The sequence below is a fragment of the Sturnus vulgaris genome, chromosome Z (genome assembly GCF_052056855.1).
Source record: "Sturnus vulgaris isolate bStuVul1 chromosome Z, bStuVul1.hap1, whole genome shotgun sequence".
In the NCBI taxonomy this organism is placed as follows: Eukaryota; Metazoa; Chordata; class Aves; order Passeriformes; family Sturnidae; genus Sturnus; species Sturnus vulgaris.
Genome location: NC_142283.1, coordinates 65,887,750 through 65,904,695, shown reverse-complemented (window position 1 = coordinate 65,904,695; position 16,946 = coordinate 65,887,750). Strand labels below are relative to the sequence as shown.

Below are 16,946 nucleotides of genomic sequence, written 5' to 3'. Positions count from 1 at the left end.
GATGGATGTGGAGGATTGAGCTAGGTTTTTGCCTTTTATCTATATGACAGCTAATCTATCTGCTTCAAAAATATCTGTCTCAAACATAAGTGACCTTCAGCAAGAAAAGCTGGCAGCAGCTGATGCTGTGTTAAGACTGTGATGGAAAGCTGTGTGTGATGATAAGGATGCAGACTACCAGACTGCTTTACCCACGGGATTACCTGGTAAATAACCACCTCAGCCAGCTGCAAGATCAGTGTCCTCACCTGAGGAGTAGCTGCCTTGTACTAGGTCTGCACAAGCAGCTAAGGGTGCTGTTACTAGAAGTTGTGAACCCAGCACCTTCTGGGGGATATTCCTGTGCCAGGCTCTGTGTTGCCTGAGGTAAGGCAGCTGCACACAGGTAAACTATGGAATTAGCTATCAGTGTGTCTGAATTTCCACATGCACATCAGTCACTTCTCATAATTCCTCAATTTCTGTGATTGTTGTGTTCGAGTTTCCCTTCAGCTGTGAAAGCACATGGGTAAGGAATTCTACTTCATTATATATTCGGATAAAAGAACAAAAGAGTAAATTACTGCAATTCAGGCCTAAATTTATTCTTTGCTGGTCCCATTCTCTTAGTTGAGTAGATGTCTACGTATTGAATCAGGACGGCCTGTGTCAGGCGTTTGTGTCTTGGTTTATTAATAGCAATATGCTACAATAAGGAGAGTAAAACACAGAAGAATCCCCTTGAGGCACCTGTCCAAAGCAGCAGCAAGTGGAGTATGATGTCCTGAGGCAACTAGTGCATCCTGGATAGTCACCAAATATCACTGCAGAGTGTGTGACTCTGTGGTTAAGTTCTTATCTGAATTTTCTGTTTGAAGAAAATATTAATTGCTAACTAAACAATAGCACAACATTTTATTAAATAATTTTTCAGTGATTCTATTTTCTTAACAGTAAATTCTAATAAGACAATGACAGCACTCTATAAAAATGAATTTTAAAACTATTTTATCCAGTATTTCTACTGTGTAGTATAAAATTCAGTTGTCTTTATATGCAATACTTTAGATGCACATAGATTGAATTTATAGTGTTAAACTCAGATTTAGCTGAAATTCCTCAAATGATAATTTAGCTAACCTTTCCTGCATAGAAAAAAATTAAGTGATGTGACACTTCCTTTAACTATGCTCACCTAAAAAACTTCCCATTTAAACATTCCTGAAGGACCTATAGGTCAAATATAAAATAGTAGAAATTACTGAGAAGGAACTCTTATTAAGATGGGTTAAAACAATAAACAGAGAAAAAAATCCAGCAGCACTACTGGCATAGTCCTTCAGCTCTGCTAATAATAATTATCCATTTAACTCTAGTCAAATATCCTTTAATTTCACTGTCTCTACTCTTTCCTTTTTTTTTTCTTCCTTTTAATGGGGGGGGGGGGGGGAAGGGAGTGGCGGTTGGTATGTGGGTTTTTTCCTTTTTTTTTTTTTTTAATTTTTGTTTTCTCTTCCAAGCTGCCAAAAGCCAGTCCATCATATTGAACAGTAGAAAAGTACTTGAGTTTCTGAGGTTGTCCTTCTGAGAAGCTGAGACCTACAATAGACTTTGGTTCTGTGAAGACAAAAAAGCAATTGTTCTGCTTTTGTGGAAGCAAGTATTATCTCCAGAAAACTCTTCTTAAATGTACAGGGGCCCTTGTCTCTGACCTCAAAATGTACAATGGCTGCGTTTTACAAAAAAAACAACAAAAAAACAACCAACCAAAAAAACCCAAAAAACAAAAAACCACACACACACACAAAAAAACCAAAAAAACCCAACAACAACAAAACCCACTTCCTTCTGGACTGTTAATACAGATATCCTGTCACCAACCTGAGCACTGGCATCTGGGTAGACCCAATAGTGTGGTGTGTGGGCTGAGGGCTGGGAGAGTGCCTGCTGCAGTCCCACTTCCCCTAAAACATGCCCCAGAGTGCAGGGTTAGGTACCTTGGACTCAGCACTTTAAAATGCACAAAAAACCCAATTTATTGCACAAGAAGATTTCTGCAGCTAAGAGGTGGATCAAGGTTGTTTGAACTCCATCCATCTCGGGCACCAGCATGAGGTGCCTCCTTCTACTGAGGTTAAGCATGGGGAAGAATTTTGGGAAATAGGTGTCCAGTTCAGCTTTTTTCAAGAGATAGCAGCTTCAGAAGTAATGGTAATAGTCACCTAAGAAAGAGGGGTCTAGTTCTCCCTTGAAACTCAACATGATGTAGATTCACCTCTCAGTGTTTTCCAGAATCATCTTTGCTACCTGGTAATAAAGCAGTCAGACAAGCAGTCTCTACCTCATATATTGAAACAAGGTCTTAGCTCATCCCAGGATGTATATTCATGTTTCCAGACAGGCAAAGATATATCTTGCCTGTGGTCTAAAGTCTGGACTCTTAGCTGGGAGGAGTTTTGAGCTGGCTCTTTAGGATCTACTACCCATGCAATTCGCATTTGGTAATTTGGTTGTGCATAAAAAGAAGTTACTTAGCTATTTAGTTAAATAATTAAAAATTATTACAAGTAGAAATAAGTTGAAAATCCTTCATTGCCTCTTACTGTGTCAGGGTTAACAGTAAGGTAGGATGCTTTGCTTTTAGACAGGGCTGCTTCTACACCTGATTCATATTCTAAACTTTTGTGCAACTTTGTGTAATGAAACCTAAGTGACAGGTAATTTTAGGTTCATTGTGAGTTAGCCAGCTGCTGAAGTCTGGGCTTCCTGGATTGTTTTCCTGATTTTAATGTGCCCAGATTCTGCCGAGACACTATCTGGTGCCAGAATTGATCATTTCAAGGTGCATTAAGGTGCAATTTCAGGTTAGTGATTGGGACCACCTGCCTACCATTCAGGATGCCCAGCCATGAGCTTCCATTAAAATCAGATGAAAGAAGTAGTCATTACTTCTGGCATAGGAGAACAAATGTTCTGATAATTATAGCTCTTCCAAGTATTGTATTATATATCCTGTGGTGCTTTGGAGGTTTTCTTTTTGCAGGAAGCTGATGTGGAAAACTTTTTACAGCTGAGGCTGCTCTTATTTCTGCTTCTGTCTGTGTACAGTGCACAGAGCACAGCTCCTAGCTAGCTTCAGAAGCTGTGAGGGATGAACAGGGTCTTAAACAGGTGTGTCCTAAAACTGATATAATGGAATTGTCGCTGGACCCACTGCAGTCCTCACACTTTAGGCTGTGACACTGGAGTGGCAGAGGGATGGATGGTGCTGGCAAGTCCCTCAGCTATTTTCTAGTCTAGTCGTTCAGGTCACATTTAACAGTGATGTGATATGATATACCACACAATACTATATGTTATAATACACTGTAATTTTCATATAGGCTCGAGTGTGATATGGGTAGGGAAGTTCAGATACCTGTGACTCCTTTTCCTTCCTGATATTTGTGTGAAAACCTGAATTTTTGCTTTGTAAATTCATGTTTTCATAGCAGCTGAGGTGAGCAAATGTGGCATATAGGGTGTACAGACAGCAGTCACGTTGCTTTCAATGTGGTGACATGCATTTCCTCTCTTACAGTCGTAATGTGGTTCATGCTTCTCTGACTATATTTGGAATATTCCTGGTTTTAAAAAGAGAAAATGCAACCAATGATAATGTGGATACAAAGGAAGAAAAACTGCTGGAGTGAAATGTTACTTGGAAAGTCAGTTTTATCATAGGGAAGCATGCAAGGTTTTTTGTGTTTATCATCATTACTTGTAAAGGCCAGTGACAACTGCATAAACAACATATATGTGTGTACAACTTGTTACCCTCACATTCTTTTAATTTCTTTGTGATGTTGAGAAGAAATTGTGGTACTCTAAGGACAAAGTTGAACAATTGTGTTAATACCAAGATAAAAGAAAAACTGCAGGTCATAAGAAAAAGATGGAATTTATGTGAATTTTCTGTAAAATAGAGCTTTTCCTCACTGAAACCATGGATGGAAACATGCCAAGATAATAAATTTGAGTAGGCTTGAATACTTGCTGTCTTTATTAAAAAACTCATAGGAAGTTGTCAGTCTTACAGGAACTGCTCCTAAGCATTTTTTTGGAATCAGTCCTTGTGTGTATAGTAGGTTGTCTGGATTTCTTGACTACAGATGAAGAGTGGGATTTTTGTCTGCTCTGGCAGCCAAGGAGGGCAGTATCTGGGCCACAAGTAGAGAGCTACCAGGAGAAAGAAAAGTCTTATAGAGTAACTAATGAAGTTGTGGAGAAATTTAATTAGATCTCTTATTCTGCAGCAGTGTCAGAACAACAAAATAGACAGCTCCTCAGTTGTGTGAGCCCAGTCTCTCCAACTTTTCAGTCACAATTCATGTCCTATCAGGTTTGGGCTGCTTTTATAGGAGGTTGATGGTAACTCCTTGGGGCATCTCTTTGCGTTCCGAAGCGTTGGAAGGAAAAGGCAGAGTCTCAGGCTTTCACACACGCTGAGGCTCCCAGGCTGGCAGCTGACCTATTTCCAGGAAGGAGCAGTCCGCTAACTAAGCCAAGAAAACCTGCTGGAAAGGAGGGGAGGAAGAAGGGTGGGAGGATTGTTACTAAATGAGGCATTGTTTCTCTTTTCTGAGTGGTGGATTTGGGGGAGGCTTTTTGCCTGTAGTTAATTGCTACTCTAAATGTTATGATTTCTGTTAATTATTAAATAGTCTGAGATATTGTAGCTGTTGCGAAGAAAAAGTTGGTCTCAAGACAAGAGAAAGTAAAACAATTAGATGAAGTAGTAAAATGAAGACTAGCTTTTTCCAAGCTATACGAAAGAGCAACAAAGAAACTGAAGTGAGGATTATACAGTGTTTCAACTGCCACTATAAAATGCAGTCGCTGGCAATCACTTTCTTTATTCTTTTGATTCCTCTAGTGGATCACGTTGTCTCTATTTAGGAGGTTGTTCTCAATAAGAAATCTGTTCAGTTTGAAATAAAAACAGATTAAATGTGATTATAAAACTGCTGGTTTAGTATCTACTGCTGTGCGTAGGGTGTCCGTATTGAAGAAAACATTATTACAGAAAGTAGAAAAGTAAATACAAAGGAGAAAACTAATGAGATTTTTTTTTTTTGTTATGTTGACCATACTGGGTAAAGGTTAATACACCTTTCCTGACTGAATAAGTAGCACTTTATTTTCCTTGCATGTTGGGTTGTATTCCTTCTAGCTATTTGTGAGTATTCTAAAGACAGATAAAAAGGTTTTATTTACGTCCATTTGTAGGAAAGTCCCAAACAGTGAAACCAATATATAATTTCTCTTTTTGCATGAGAAGAACTGGATTTAATATCCTTACCTTTGCATGCACACAGTGCACATCCCAATACAGTATAGTGGATCACATGGTTGAATTATTGCTCTGATAATATACGTTCTGAATAATAAGGGAGTAATGTTACTCTTAAACCAAAATGTTGTTCCATTTAATAAAAAACAGTAAAGTAAGACTAAATATATTGAATATAAAGCAAATACTACTTGACTACCCTCTTTCATAACTTTATTGCTTCCCCTTCCTGCCTTCTTTCCACCTTCTGACTAATATTGCAAGGACAGTAGGTGATTATAATGTGAAGGGGATCTGTAGGTGCCTGTACTTCCTCTCTAGCTTTGGAATCTGTGAGCCAACTTCAGCAAACTTTTGCAGAGGGATGAAAAAAATAACCAGCTGGGTATCAGACTGAGACAAAAGCTCTTTTTCAAGTTCCCTAACAGCTAAGGAGATCCAGTGTGACTTTGCACAATAGAAAATAGCTGAAAATCTACCCCAAAGAGAGCCCTTAGAAATATTTCAGTCATGGAGAAAGCTTGAACCAGAGTGTGCATCCACTGTGAGATGAGGTCAGTGGAAAACAACAGCTACAAGTTCTCTCATCCCTCCCACCCTTTTCTTTTCTCTGTCCTCAGCAGGGTCTGACAGGCTTCAGGGCCCTGCTGATATGTGTTTTTTGGAGGTAGACATCTTTGAGACCAAGAGAAAAACTTTCTTCGTGGAATTTGTAGTGGCTTTCTTGGAGCAGTATAACATAAAGGGCAAAGCAAAGCCCTCTTCTGGAATGAATAGATATTTTTGAAAAGGCCAGACTGAGCAATTAAAGCAATGTCAGCAGTACACATCTTAGTGGCTGCTAATCTAAGAAACTAATTCAGGAAGCAGCCAATAATCCAGTGGAGTATTCTTGATTCATTTTTCCACCCAAAACAATTTATAGATGAAAAAACCATAGTGCACAGTTTTAGGATAATGCCAGGTCATGGCCTTTCTTTTCTATGGTGACTACATGCTTACCCCTTCCACCCCCAAATCCCTCAGCATGCAGCTGACCTTGAGTTTGGGTTTCTGGGGGTTGGCTGCCCTGCTGGAGCTGGCATGAGGGGCCGTGGTTGTGGCACAGAGCATGGCTGTGGCTGTGCTACCCAGCAGAGGGGAGCTGCCAAGGATGCTCTCCTGGCGTCGTGACTGACACAAATGCTCACTCACAGAGTTACTTAGCTGGGTTATATAAGAAACTTTCTCTGGTTTGTAGTTAGTAGTTGTTCAGAGGAAAGAACATCATAACATTAAGGAAAAAAGGTGAACTTTCATACTGGCAAGGTTAATATTAGATAAATTTAAAATTTAGTATGTGGTGGATCATTGCAGATAAGTGATCAAAATACGTTGTCTCTTCTTTTTTCTTAATACTGTCTTTGCTAGACCTGTTTGTGGAGAGGTATAAATAACAACAGCAGAGAATGCCTCTGTTTGACTCGATATTTTAATAAGAGGTGAGACTTGGCATAACTGAGTCTGTGTAATTATGGTATTTTGTAGTTCATTGCCATCTTAAATTGGCACATCACCTTTGCAATGTAATAAAATGTGATTGAAAATTCAATCTTTACTATTTAAAGTGAAAACAAAATGACATGTTTATTATGATACTTATGATACAAAACAATGTTCAGTACATTTTATTCGAGTTCTATAAACTTACTTCACTAAATCAAATACATTAAAATCTGATTTAATTTTTTTTATCCTGTTGATTTATTTTTATGTTTGTTAATCTGAATAAGGGGTTTCAATCAAACAACTATCATAATCTTAACATCAAACAATTGATTATCAAACAGGCATTTTTTGCTTGATCACTTTAAGCTGTAAGCTTTGCTTACAAAATCAAAACAATTATGAATTGGGTGTACCTAATATGAGCTTTTACTTCATTAAAACTTGCTTCAGCTTGTAGTACAAACAGAATGAAGCAAACAGAAGGCATTTGAGCTATGATTAGACATGTCATTTATAGTTACAGAAGAATTCCCACACGTTGAGGCTTAAAGGTGCCCAGTCATAACATGTATTATTTTTCATCCTAAGAGAAAAAAAAATTCTGATGTTAAGGTTTAAAACCAGCTGTATAACTACACTGCAACTCCCATGGCTCACACTGCAATAATGCTGCAATATGGGAATTCCCAGGAAAAAAAAAATACCACGCAGAGAGATATTGGAGTTTATTAGAAAGCTTACAGTTTCTTTTTTCCCATTAGGATTTTTTTTCTTGCACTTCCTGTCTGAAGCTTGATGTTGAGGCTACTCTGCTTAGTGAAGGTGTTCTGTTTAAACTGCCCAAGCACCCCTCCCAGTGGAGAGGAACTGCTGCTTTTGAAGTGTGCAGAGGGGCTTTCAGAAGCTTTAGGCTTGTATCTGGCTTCCTTTGTTCTACAGAGTCTGTTTACTTGACTGTAAATAAAGTGCCATTTACAGACAGAAGTTAGGAAGTGAATTTTCAGTTCCCCGACCAATCTCTCATCATGATCGTTAGGTCACAAAGTAGAAGTCTGTCACCAAAAGCTATTAAAATCCAGATAGTGAATTAGTTTTCTTTATTTCAAGATTCTTAAATTATCAAAGTTCACTGCCTGAAGGCAGAAACAGATACTGAATCGTTCCAGCCAAGAATGTACAGTACTTTGAACCTAGATACTTCAATGATTGGCACCCTTTTAATGAATAAGAGACCCTCTTATTTTGCACAGGCTTAAAATAGGTTTAAAGGAAACTTAGAATTTTCTCTTTTTTTGGCTGCAAATGCTTGAGTTTCTTTTTATGGATACTATATTAAGATAAATGTACAAAATGCATAAAAGATGTTCTTATAGTGTAAGCACCATACAAGATGGAGGAAAATGGCAGGACAAATGCCTACTGTATTATTGCCAGTATATACTTGCTAGGCCCAAGCCAAGCCAACTAAGATTTGTGTGGAGTAGACCTAAAAAAATCTTCTGATGATTATAAAAATATGGAATTTAAAATGTGACTGAAATATGCTGAAATTTGGGTTTTTTTATAATGGTTGTGCTGAGTCAGATTGTGTTTGCCAGTATTTCTACTTTGATTTTTGCAAAGCAGTTGTGAGTGAGAGGCAAAGGTGATCTGTAAGAACACTGCAGACAACAGTAGCTGGGTTTTATGATTTCTTTTTTTGTTCTTCTCTTTTCACTGTCCTTGACTGGTGCCTGTTCAGAAAGTGAACATGATAGAAGCAGCTTTGAAGAGACCTGTGATCTGGCAGACACCTCTCCATTATTCTAGCTGTACATTTTTGCTGTCAAAGGGCAGTGCTCTGATTCTGCAGTCGTGTAAATGATTAAAAAGAATAAAATCAAGCCCCAGTGGTAAGTGGGAAGGATGGGTGAAATGGTTCAGTGAGAAGAAGGCATGGGTCATGCTGTGAGAAGAGAAAAAGGACATTGCTTCTGTAAGCTGTGGTGAAGCCTGGGGGACCTACAAGGAGTTGAAGCTTCCCCGTGCAGACAGGCAATGTCCTTGCTCCTTGGAATAAGCCCCCATCTTGGAGAAAACAGGACCACAGAGAGTGGCCCTGGAAGGTCCAGGGATGGATGCTGCACACCAGTGGGAGGTCAAGGCAGGAGATGAACAGGCAACACATAACCTAGCACAGATTTTGTTGGCCCCATCTGACTTGTCACAGCTCCCCAGGGGAATTGAACCATGGGGACTTTCCTTCAGGCTGCTGGCTGTCATGCATGCTCCCTGTACTTTTGCCCAGTTCTGGAGGAAATTTATGCCCTGTCTGTAGCATTTAACAAAACTCTCACATTAGGCATAAAGTAGAAACATCTTCCATGTATTTGTACCAACGTTGCCCAATGCCCTCAGCAGAGTTACCATTCGGGTTGCAGTGTGATTTGCTAGTAAGTGTGTAACAGTCCAGACAGTCATAAGTTTTTCTCTAAATGTTTCTGGATTGTGGGTCAGAGTGGAACTGTTTATCATTCTAGATTGCTTCCATCTCTTTGCTTTTCATGTGCATTATATAAAGTGGAGAGTTCTTCTTCAGTATTTATGTGCAGGATGACACTCTGGTATAATCTGTGGTTCTTGAGAAGGGGACACTGCTGCATCATGCTTGATTTCTAACTGAGGATAATGATTTCTGACCTGAGGACAATACAACTTAACAACAGACACAATCCTGCCCCCTCCTCCCCCAGGATATGTAATGAAGAAAATATTTTTATAAAATACGAGTATATTAGATCACAAAGGAATTACTGGCAATTGTCGATTACTATCTCAATACCTTTTCCCTGCCCTCAGAACCCAGACATAAACTGTGATTATATGAGGTTGTGTTGAGTGTCAAAAGGCTTTCAAAACACAGAGTAAAGAGTCTGTACACATTCTCTTCTCCAGTCTTAAATAGCTTGATTCAGGAAATATATTTATCTCTAAGGATGTTTCTCAAGGAATTATACTTCTAGCAGTGGGTGACTTCTTGCTTTCCAGAGGCTGACTGTAAATACTGGTTGTTTGAGATAACTAATATATGACTTCCTGTTTTGAATTTGTGGTAAAAAAGTAGTTACTACTTTAGAGTTGTATTTAGTCTTCTGCTAGCCAATGTTTCTATTTTGAATTTTGTGGGCAAGGGTACAATATACATTACACTTTTTACAGGTCATGAACTTTGCCTGCAAACCTGTGGTTGTGATTTTAATATTTTCACTATGATTTTATTATCATTATTACTATTACAGTTCAACTAATGTGATGGGCTGTTTCATCTTGATATAAACCCTGTTAACCTCTCTCCCAAAGCTGCTCCTGGGACCTGGGAGAAAGTGATACCAACAGTAAGCTCTCTGCCCATCAAAACTAAAGTAATCGTTAGAATTTGAGATTATATTTTTAAGATGCCATTTCTCCTTAAAGTGGCCTTGTTATAAGGGATTATTGAAAAGGCTGGTTCTTTACCACATAATGACTCATACTAAATAACTGTGGTGAGGCATATTTGTGTGTAAAGGAGATAAAACTCACTCTGTCTGGGCACACAGGAAGGGAGGGGAAACATGAGGGATGTTGTTTAACTCATGAGCAACTCTGTGAACCTTCCTCATCTGGGAACTTTAGAGAGAAGCTGCACAGTGCAACCACAAGTCATGATTTCTTCCATCATTGTCATTTTTGGAGGCTTTTCAGGAGCTCTAAGGTGTTCCTTAGCTGGGCTCTAACTTGTTCCTGGGAGACCACTGTTATCTCAGTCCTTCCACATCCATGCTGGGGAAGGAGTTACCTACTCACAGCAGAGTCCCTCGGGTAGTCAAGCTTTTTTCCTCCATTCTTCCAATTGGATATTCTCCTCGGTATCCACCTACAGTTCTTGATCAGAAGAAAACCAGGCACTTTATAGATGAGGAGTGGACTCCCATGTCCAACAAAATCAGCTTTGTCCCTAGTCTACATTGCTGGTTCCTTGCAAAATGGGATGGAATGATAAACCATTATTCCCAGGCACATAAGTGCCCAAGGAAAAGCAATTAAGAACAAAACCACAGCTAAGTAGAGTTGCAATGTTAAATGTCACGATTTATTAATGCTGTTCTACCTTGCATGTTTGTATTTCTAAGTTTTCCTGTTTGGACAACTGTTCAGACTGTTTGGACTGAAAACAAAGGCTTCTGGCGTGATAATGAAATGACTCAAAAAATTATGTTTTCTGATACAGGAGATAATCTCATTTTTATTCCGGTGCCACAAACTCAAATATAAACAGTATTAGCAGGTAAAGTCAGGGCAATTTGAGCATGGAAAGTTGAGGTGAATGGAGCTGTACCCAGCTGGTGGATGGTTACAAGTGGCGTTCTCCAGGGCTCAGTTTTGCTTTGATATCTCCATTGCCTGGATGAGGGGATCGAGTGCACGCTCAGTGCGTAGTGGGAGTGTTGATCTGCTGCAGATCCTCTGCAGAGGGATCTGGACAGGCTGGATCATGGCTGAGGCCAATGGTGTGAGGTTCAACAAGGCCAAGTGCCAGGTCCTGCCCTTGGGTCACAACAAGCCCAGGCAGTGCCACAGGCTGGCACAGAGTGGCTGGAAAGGAGCTGGGGGTGCTGGTGACAGTGACTGACCATGAGCCAGGGTGTGCCCAGGTGGCCAAGAAGGCCAATGGCATCCTGGGCTGGATCAGCAATAGTGTGGCCAGCAGGAGCAGGGCAGGGATTGTCCCCCTGTGCTGGGCACTGCTGAGGCCACACCTCGAGTGCTGTGTCCAGTTCTGGGCCCTCCCTGCAAGAAAGACCCTGAGGGGCTGGAGTGAGTGCAGAGAAGGGAACGGAGCTGGGGCAGGGTCTGGAGCACCAGTGCTGTGAGGAGCAGCTGAGGGAGCTGGGGGTGTTTATCCCGGAGAAAAGGAGGATCAGGGTGACATTATCACTCTCCACAGCTGCCTGGAAGGATGCTGTGGCCAGGTAGGGATCAGCAATAGCACAAGAAGAAATGAGCTCAGGTTCCACCAGGGAAGGTTTAATCTCAACATCAAGAAAAATTTCTTCCTGGAAAAGGTGGTCTAGTACTGAAACACTCTGCCCAAGGAAATGTAGGAATCACCACCCCTGAAAGTTTTTAAAAGATGTGTAGTTCTAGGTCTTGGGAACATGGTTTATTGGTGGATTTGGCAGTGGTTGAGTAAGGTTTTTTCAGCCTAAAAGATTCTAGTGATTCTAGTGTACCTCAGCAGGCTGTTGATGTGTTTGCTGTGCTGTAAGCTTAACTTATGCCTGAAGGTAAAGGAGGTTAACAGACCTCTGAATCATACATTTTGCCTCTATTCAACTAAAACATTCCCATTAGAAACGCTGCAACTTTTGTTAAGGCAAACAGTGAATGAGTCATTGATCTCTGCCCACAGTAATACAACACACGTAAAGAGTGCTAGAGAGGCATTCCACATGGCCAGGGAACTGTAGCAAAACCACTGTTTTTTCAAGTATGTGTCAAAGGCTGTATTTATTTTCTTCTGTTGGGGGAGCTGTCGCAGATGAAGAGCCTTTTTCACTGGGATCAAAATTCTTCTGTAATTGCTTCTTCGATAATCATAATCTTTCTGTTAACAGGCATTCTTCATAATTGCTGTGAAGCCTACAATGTTGGTCTCCTGGAAGCAAAAATATTTTCTGGTCCATCAAGAGAGCAGTTTGGATATGCAGTTCAACAGTTTATAAATGAACAAGGCAAATGGTAAGCTGCTTGAATGGCTTGGTTTATCTCCTGCTAAAAGGTTAAGTAAAAAACGTTGCAATTCTTAATTTCCAATTAATTTCCAAATTTCATTTAAAGAGTTTCTGGCTAATTTGTTTTTATATTGGAGCTATCTTTTTTACGAATAAATACTTAATGTTATTAAACCAAAAGTTGAGATATTCTAAAAACAGATGCATGTCATGTTTCACACTTTTTTCCTTAGCACCCTATTGCCCAAGGTCTTTCTCATGGTAATCTTATACTTCATCTCCAGCACACTCATTTTTAGGCTGACAATTTCTTTAGAATTTTAACTTGCATATCATTTCTTTGCGTACCCAGAGCATCTTTGTTACATTTTACGAGTATGTGGCATATTTTTCCATTTTAACATTGTTAAGGTTAATACAAATTATTTAGGTCTGGTGAGTTCTAATTATTAATATTAAAATTAAATTAAATGGATGTAATTTTATGTCTGACACAGTGTTAATTCCTTGCTTCTCAAGGGATGGTGTATTGGGATGTATATCATAACACAATCATAGCAGCCTTGTGTCTGCTACATCTTTTCAGCCACAAAATTTGACCTGAAATCCACTGTTGCCAACATTTGGCTTGAAGACCAATTAGTAAAATATTTTTCTTATTAATGTTGGTTTCAAAAAGAACTTTAACATATGACTAAGCACATTTAGTCGAAGACGCATTGTTTCTTCTTCTGCAACCTCAGCAGGCACAAGTCTTAAGGTGTCGTTGTGTGTAAGGACTGTAAATTTTTTAAAGTAGTTGAGAACTACCGAACTGCTAAGTGGCTGTCTGTGTATATATAGCTTTAAGTCAAGAAAGCCACACGGATTGTACATATTCTAGTATGCTGAGACACTTCAGACCTGTCGTCCTTCACGGACAGGAACTGTGTCAGAAACCAAATAACCACGAACTGGCAGTTCTGCTTGAGTGACAGCAGACTCAGTAACTGCACTTCTTTCAGTAAACAGAAAATAAAGATGTTGAAATCTGAGATCGAAGGAAATGCACATGAAAATGTATGTTGCTGTTGGAGTTTGGAAGAGCGGGTACAGGATTACAGAGGCAGCTGAGATGTTTGTGATGGCGCTGCTCGGGGACACCTTTGTGTGGCTGCATGCACGAACGTACAGCTCCCAACTTGTCAGTGGTGTTTGCTTCCAGGCACCAGGAGACACTGCAAGGGGAGAGCAGGGCTGTATCCTCTGAATTCAAACCCTGGCGTTTTCTCTCCTTCAGCTGGGTAGGCTTCCAGCCTAGCCCAACGCTTCATCTGATGCTGTGGGGCTTCTCACCACGTTTCTGCCTGCTTTAATTGTGTCTTTAGTCACCCATAGATCAGAGATCTCTTAAACAAAAAATAAAATAAACAAAACACCCCCAAAAACACTCAAAAAACCAAAAAGCTGTACCCAAAAAAACAGCTTCTGTGTAAAGTCATTGAAGGAGAACGAGAATGTGTGCCTGCAGTGAATTGTACATTTTTGCCTCATACATGGAGAAATTGCCGTGTGTTTTATACTTGTGAATTTTTTCTGTAAGCTTGCAGAATAAGCAATAGGTGCCTGAACCATTCAAGCAATTTATGTTTTATATTTTCCTCTTTTATTTTTGCTTCTAATATAAAAACTCCTCCAGTACCACCTTCTTGGATATTGTGTGCTGAATAGAAGGGGAAAAAAGTAACTTTGGTTTAACTTTTCCTACCTTACAGAATCATAGAATTATTAAGGCTGGAAAGGGTCTTTATGACCATGGAGTTCAACCAATCTTCTCCTAAGTATATGAATGTTTTGAATCTGGTAAACTTTTCTGTATGTAGGCACTTCACCATTAGTTCTTTCATTGTATGGTGTCTGACCTATCTCCAAAAATCAGTGAAATTTTATCAGCGTGTGTTCAACTAACTAAGACTTATTAGTGACTCTTCAGTGAAGAAAAGCCCTTTTCAGTCTCCCGCTCAAGAAATCATTAGGCAAACTTAAAAGTGAGTTATGTTCTACTGTCTTGTTCTCTTGATTTCTAGGCTATTTTCTTTTCCTTGGGACAATAGAGCTTTCTCCTGTATGCATGATTAAAAAAAAAAAAAACAACAACTAAAACCCAAAATAAAATCCCAAGCAAACAGACAAGCCCCGCCCCTCCAACACCAACAGAACACTCAATCTCTTTCAAGTTGTTCAGTAGAGTTGTTTTCTCCTATGAGCAGCACATAGGCTCCAATCCATGCACAGAGTTCTTGTTGACATGGCTGAGCTGGGAACAAGATAAACAGTCTGAGATAAGATCAGGGTGATTTTTCTGTCTGAGGGGAGCATTTGTCACCATATGATTTTGTGAAGATTGTCACTGTGCAGCAAGAATGTGATGTATTAGAAAATTCTGTCCAGGCACAGAGAGTGGGGCTGCTCACAGCACCATGTGCTACTGGGGTGCCATCTCTCCCCAGAATAGGTTATCCAGAATCTGAGGCCTACCAGAAATTTTATCACTTCCTAGATTTTGCTTAATAAGTTCACAAGATGCTATATAAAATACAGCTTAAAAAAACCTCCTGTACTCTCTCAGAGTAGAAGGGAGAGATATAGAAATATAGCAGATGGCAGTTATATCATTCAGCAGTATTTCTGGGCAGTAAGAACTAAAGAAATTATAAAGGGAGAATTTTTGCAGAATTGGTACTGGTTTTCACTTTCGCTTGGAGATGAGCTCAGTGAGAAGAGGGAAGGCAATCCAAAAGGGAATGCAGGACTATTGAAGTGTCTGGTACATGTTGGGACGCTGTGCCACAAACCAATAAGGAAGACTTTTTTGTGTTAGAGACAGACAATCCAGGATAATTGGGTACTGGTCCACTGTGAATTGATGAGCTTTGGTGGCATGTGATGCTCATAAATAAGGACAAACTTGCAAGTCAAGCACAGCTCAAGCTTTTCACAGTGCCTGGTGGAAATTTTAAAGAAGGAGCTCTTTAATGAACTCAAGTAAAATTGTGAATACCAGTGAGACTCATCAGTTAGAAAAGCAGTTCACCACACAAGTAAATTAGCCACCACAGAAACGGTCTATGCCATAGTTCTCTTTGTCAAGCAGTCATTTGCATTCGAATCTAAAATTGAGACCAAATTTTATGTTATTTTATAAACATAATATTTTAGAAAGTCAGATTGTACCCTGTCAAGTTCATCTTGAATGTGCATTCCCTGAACAGCAGCTGACACTACATTCTTCAGAGGTAACAGTACTTACTCCATGCTGAGAATTGGTTTTATAGCTATCTTAGGTTTAAAACCTGAGAAAGATTGCAATAGGTGTAGATAGGTGTTAAAATGTTTTTTCCTACACACGTGTCTTCAGACACGTGCTCAGCTGAGTCTGTGTGCTTAGAATTTGCACTTTTAAAAATTATTTTGGCTTTAAACTTATATTGTGGGATTTTTGTGTCTTCAAATATTTTGTATCATCTCACATATTAGTAATGACACCTTACAGTGCACTTACTGATGTATCACATCAATGTCACACTACCAAAAGTAGTTTTAAAAATCATTGTCTACTGCTCACTGGTCACCAAATATAGTGACCTTTTTCCTGATATTCTGGAGACTTCTTCAGATCAATAACATATTTTGCCAAAAAGACACATTTCTGTATGAACTTCTATTGAAATCAGTAAATTTTCAAAGCTTTCTGATTCTAATGAGGAAGGCCATTTCTTTTGAGGAGAGTAATTTTTTTATTTTTTTTTCCTAACAGAAGCTGCCATTGTTGCAGCTCTGCCTTTTCAGTGCCAGAAGCACTGCTAACGCTGAGTTCTTTACCCAGTTTTGTTTTCCCTGACTGCATGCAGCACAGTTTGCCCTTTTCCTTGTTGGAGAAGCTCTGGCTGCTTTTTTCTAGGACTTCTGAGTTTGTCACTCAAACTCTCTTGCCATTCCTCACTGTAGTTTTTGAACTTTTGATTCTTGTTGAAAGGATCAAAAGTTTTAGATGGTGAGAAGTGTTTTAGTGTGTGCAGAGAAGCATCTCTGCATGAAGAGTTTTCTGATCTTCATATCTACTCACCACTTGTGGAACTGTAGGAAAAAAGGCCACATGATCTGAGAGTTTCTTTCTACTTTTATTTTCCTATTAGCAATCTTCATGTTTAGAAAAAAAACAAAACACAACACAATAAGAAGCAAATACATGAAAAGAGAAGGAAAAAAAAGAAAGAAACCAGAAAATATAAAACATGCTCTGACAACAGCTGGGAATTCAGCCCTTTGCTATGAATTCTGATTTTGCTTTCTGCTACATCACAGTTTGCTGATTACTAGCTTTTTCATGGTGTAATTTCCCAGAAATAATTCCT

General features: G+C 39.4%; 2 protein-coding genes across 4 annotated transcripts in view; one reads left to right on the top strand and one right to left on the bottom strand.

The window, feature by feature from the left end:
- The window catches only part of LOC148219890 (molybdopterin synthase sulfur carrier subunit-like), an 85,445-nt gene that overhangs the window by 8,824 nt on the left and 59,675 nt on the right, over positions 1–16,946 (bottom strand). Inside the window, exon 4 of one of the 2 annotated variants that reach the window (XM_088156335.1) lies at positions 11,036–12,476. The exons of the other annotated variant lie outside the window; for it this stretch is intronic. The gene's annotated coding sequence lies outside the window, so the exon portion shown is untranslated. Of the gene's footprint in view, positions 1–11,035; positions 12,477–16,946 lie in introns of those variants that run through there. 2 annotated transcript variants of the gene reach the window in all.
- Positions 1–16,946, top strand: part of ITGA2 (integrin subunit alpha 2) — a 67,308-nt gene that overhangs the window by 6,247 nt on the left and 44,115 nt on the right. Inside the window, exon 2 of one of the 2 annotated variants that reach the window (XM_014889709.2) lies at positions 12,436–12,559. In XM_014889709.2, the coding sequence (XP_014745195.2) occupies positions 12,436–12,559 (124 nt within the window). Of the gene's footprint in view, positions 1–12,359; positions 12,560–16,946 lie in introns of those variants that run through there. The other variant, XM_088156329.1, reaches the window with a different exon arrangement.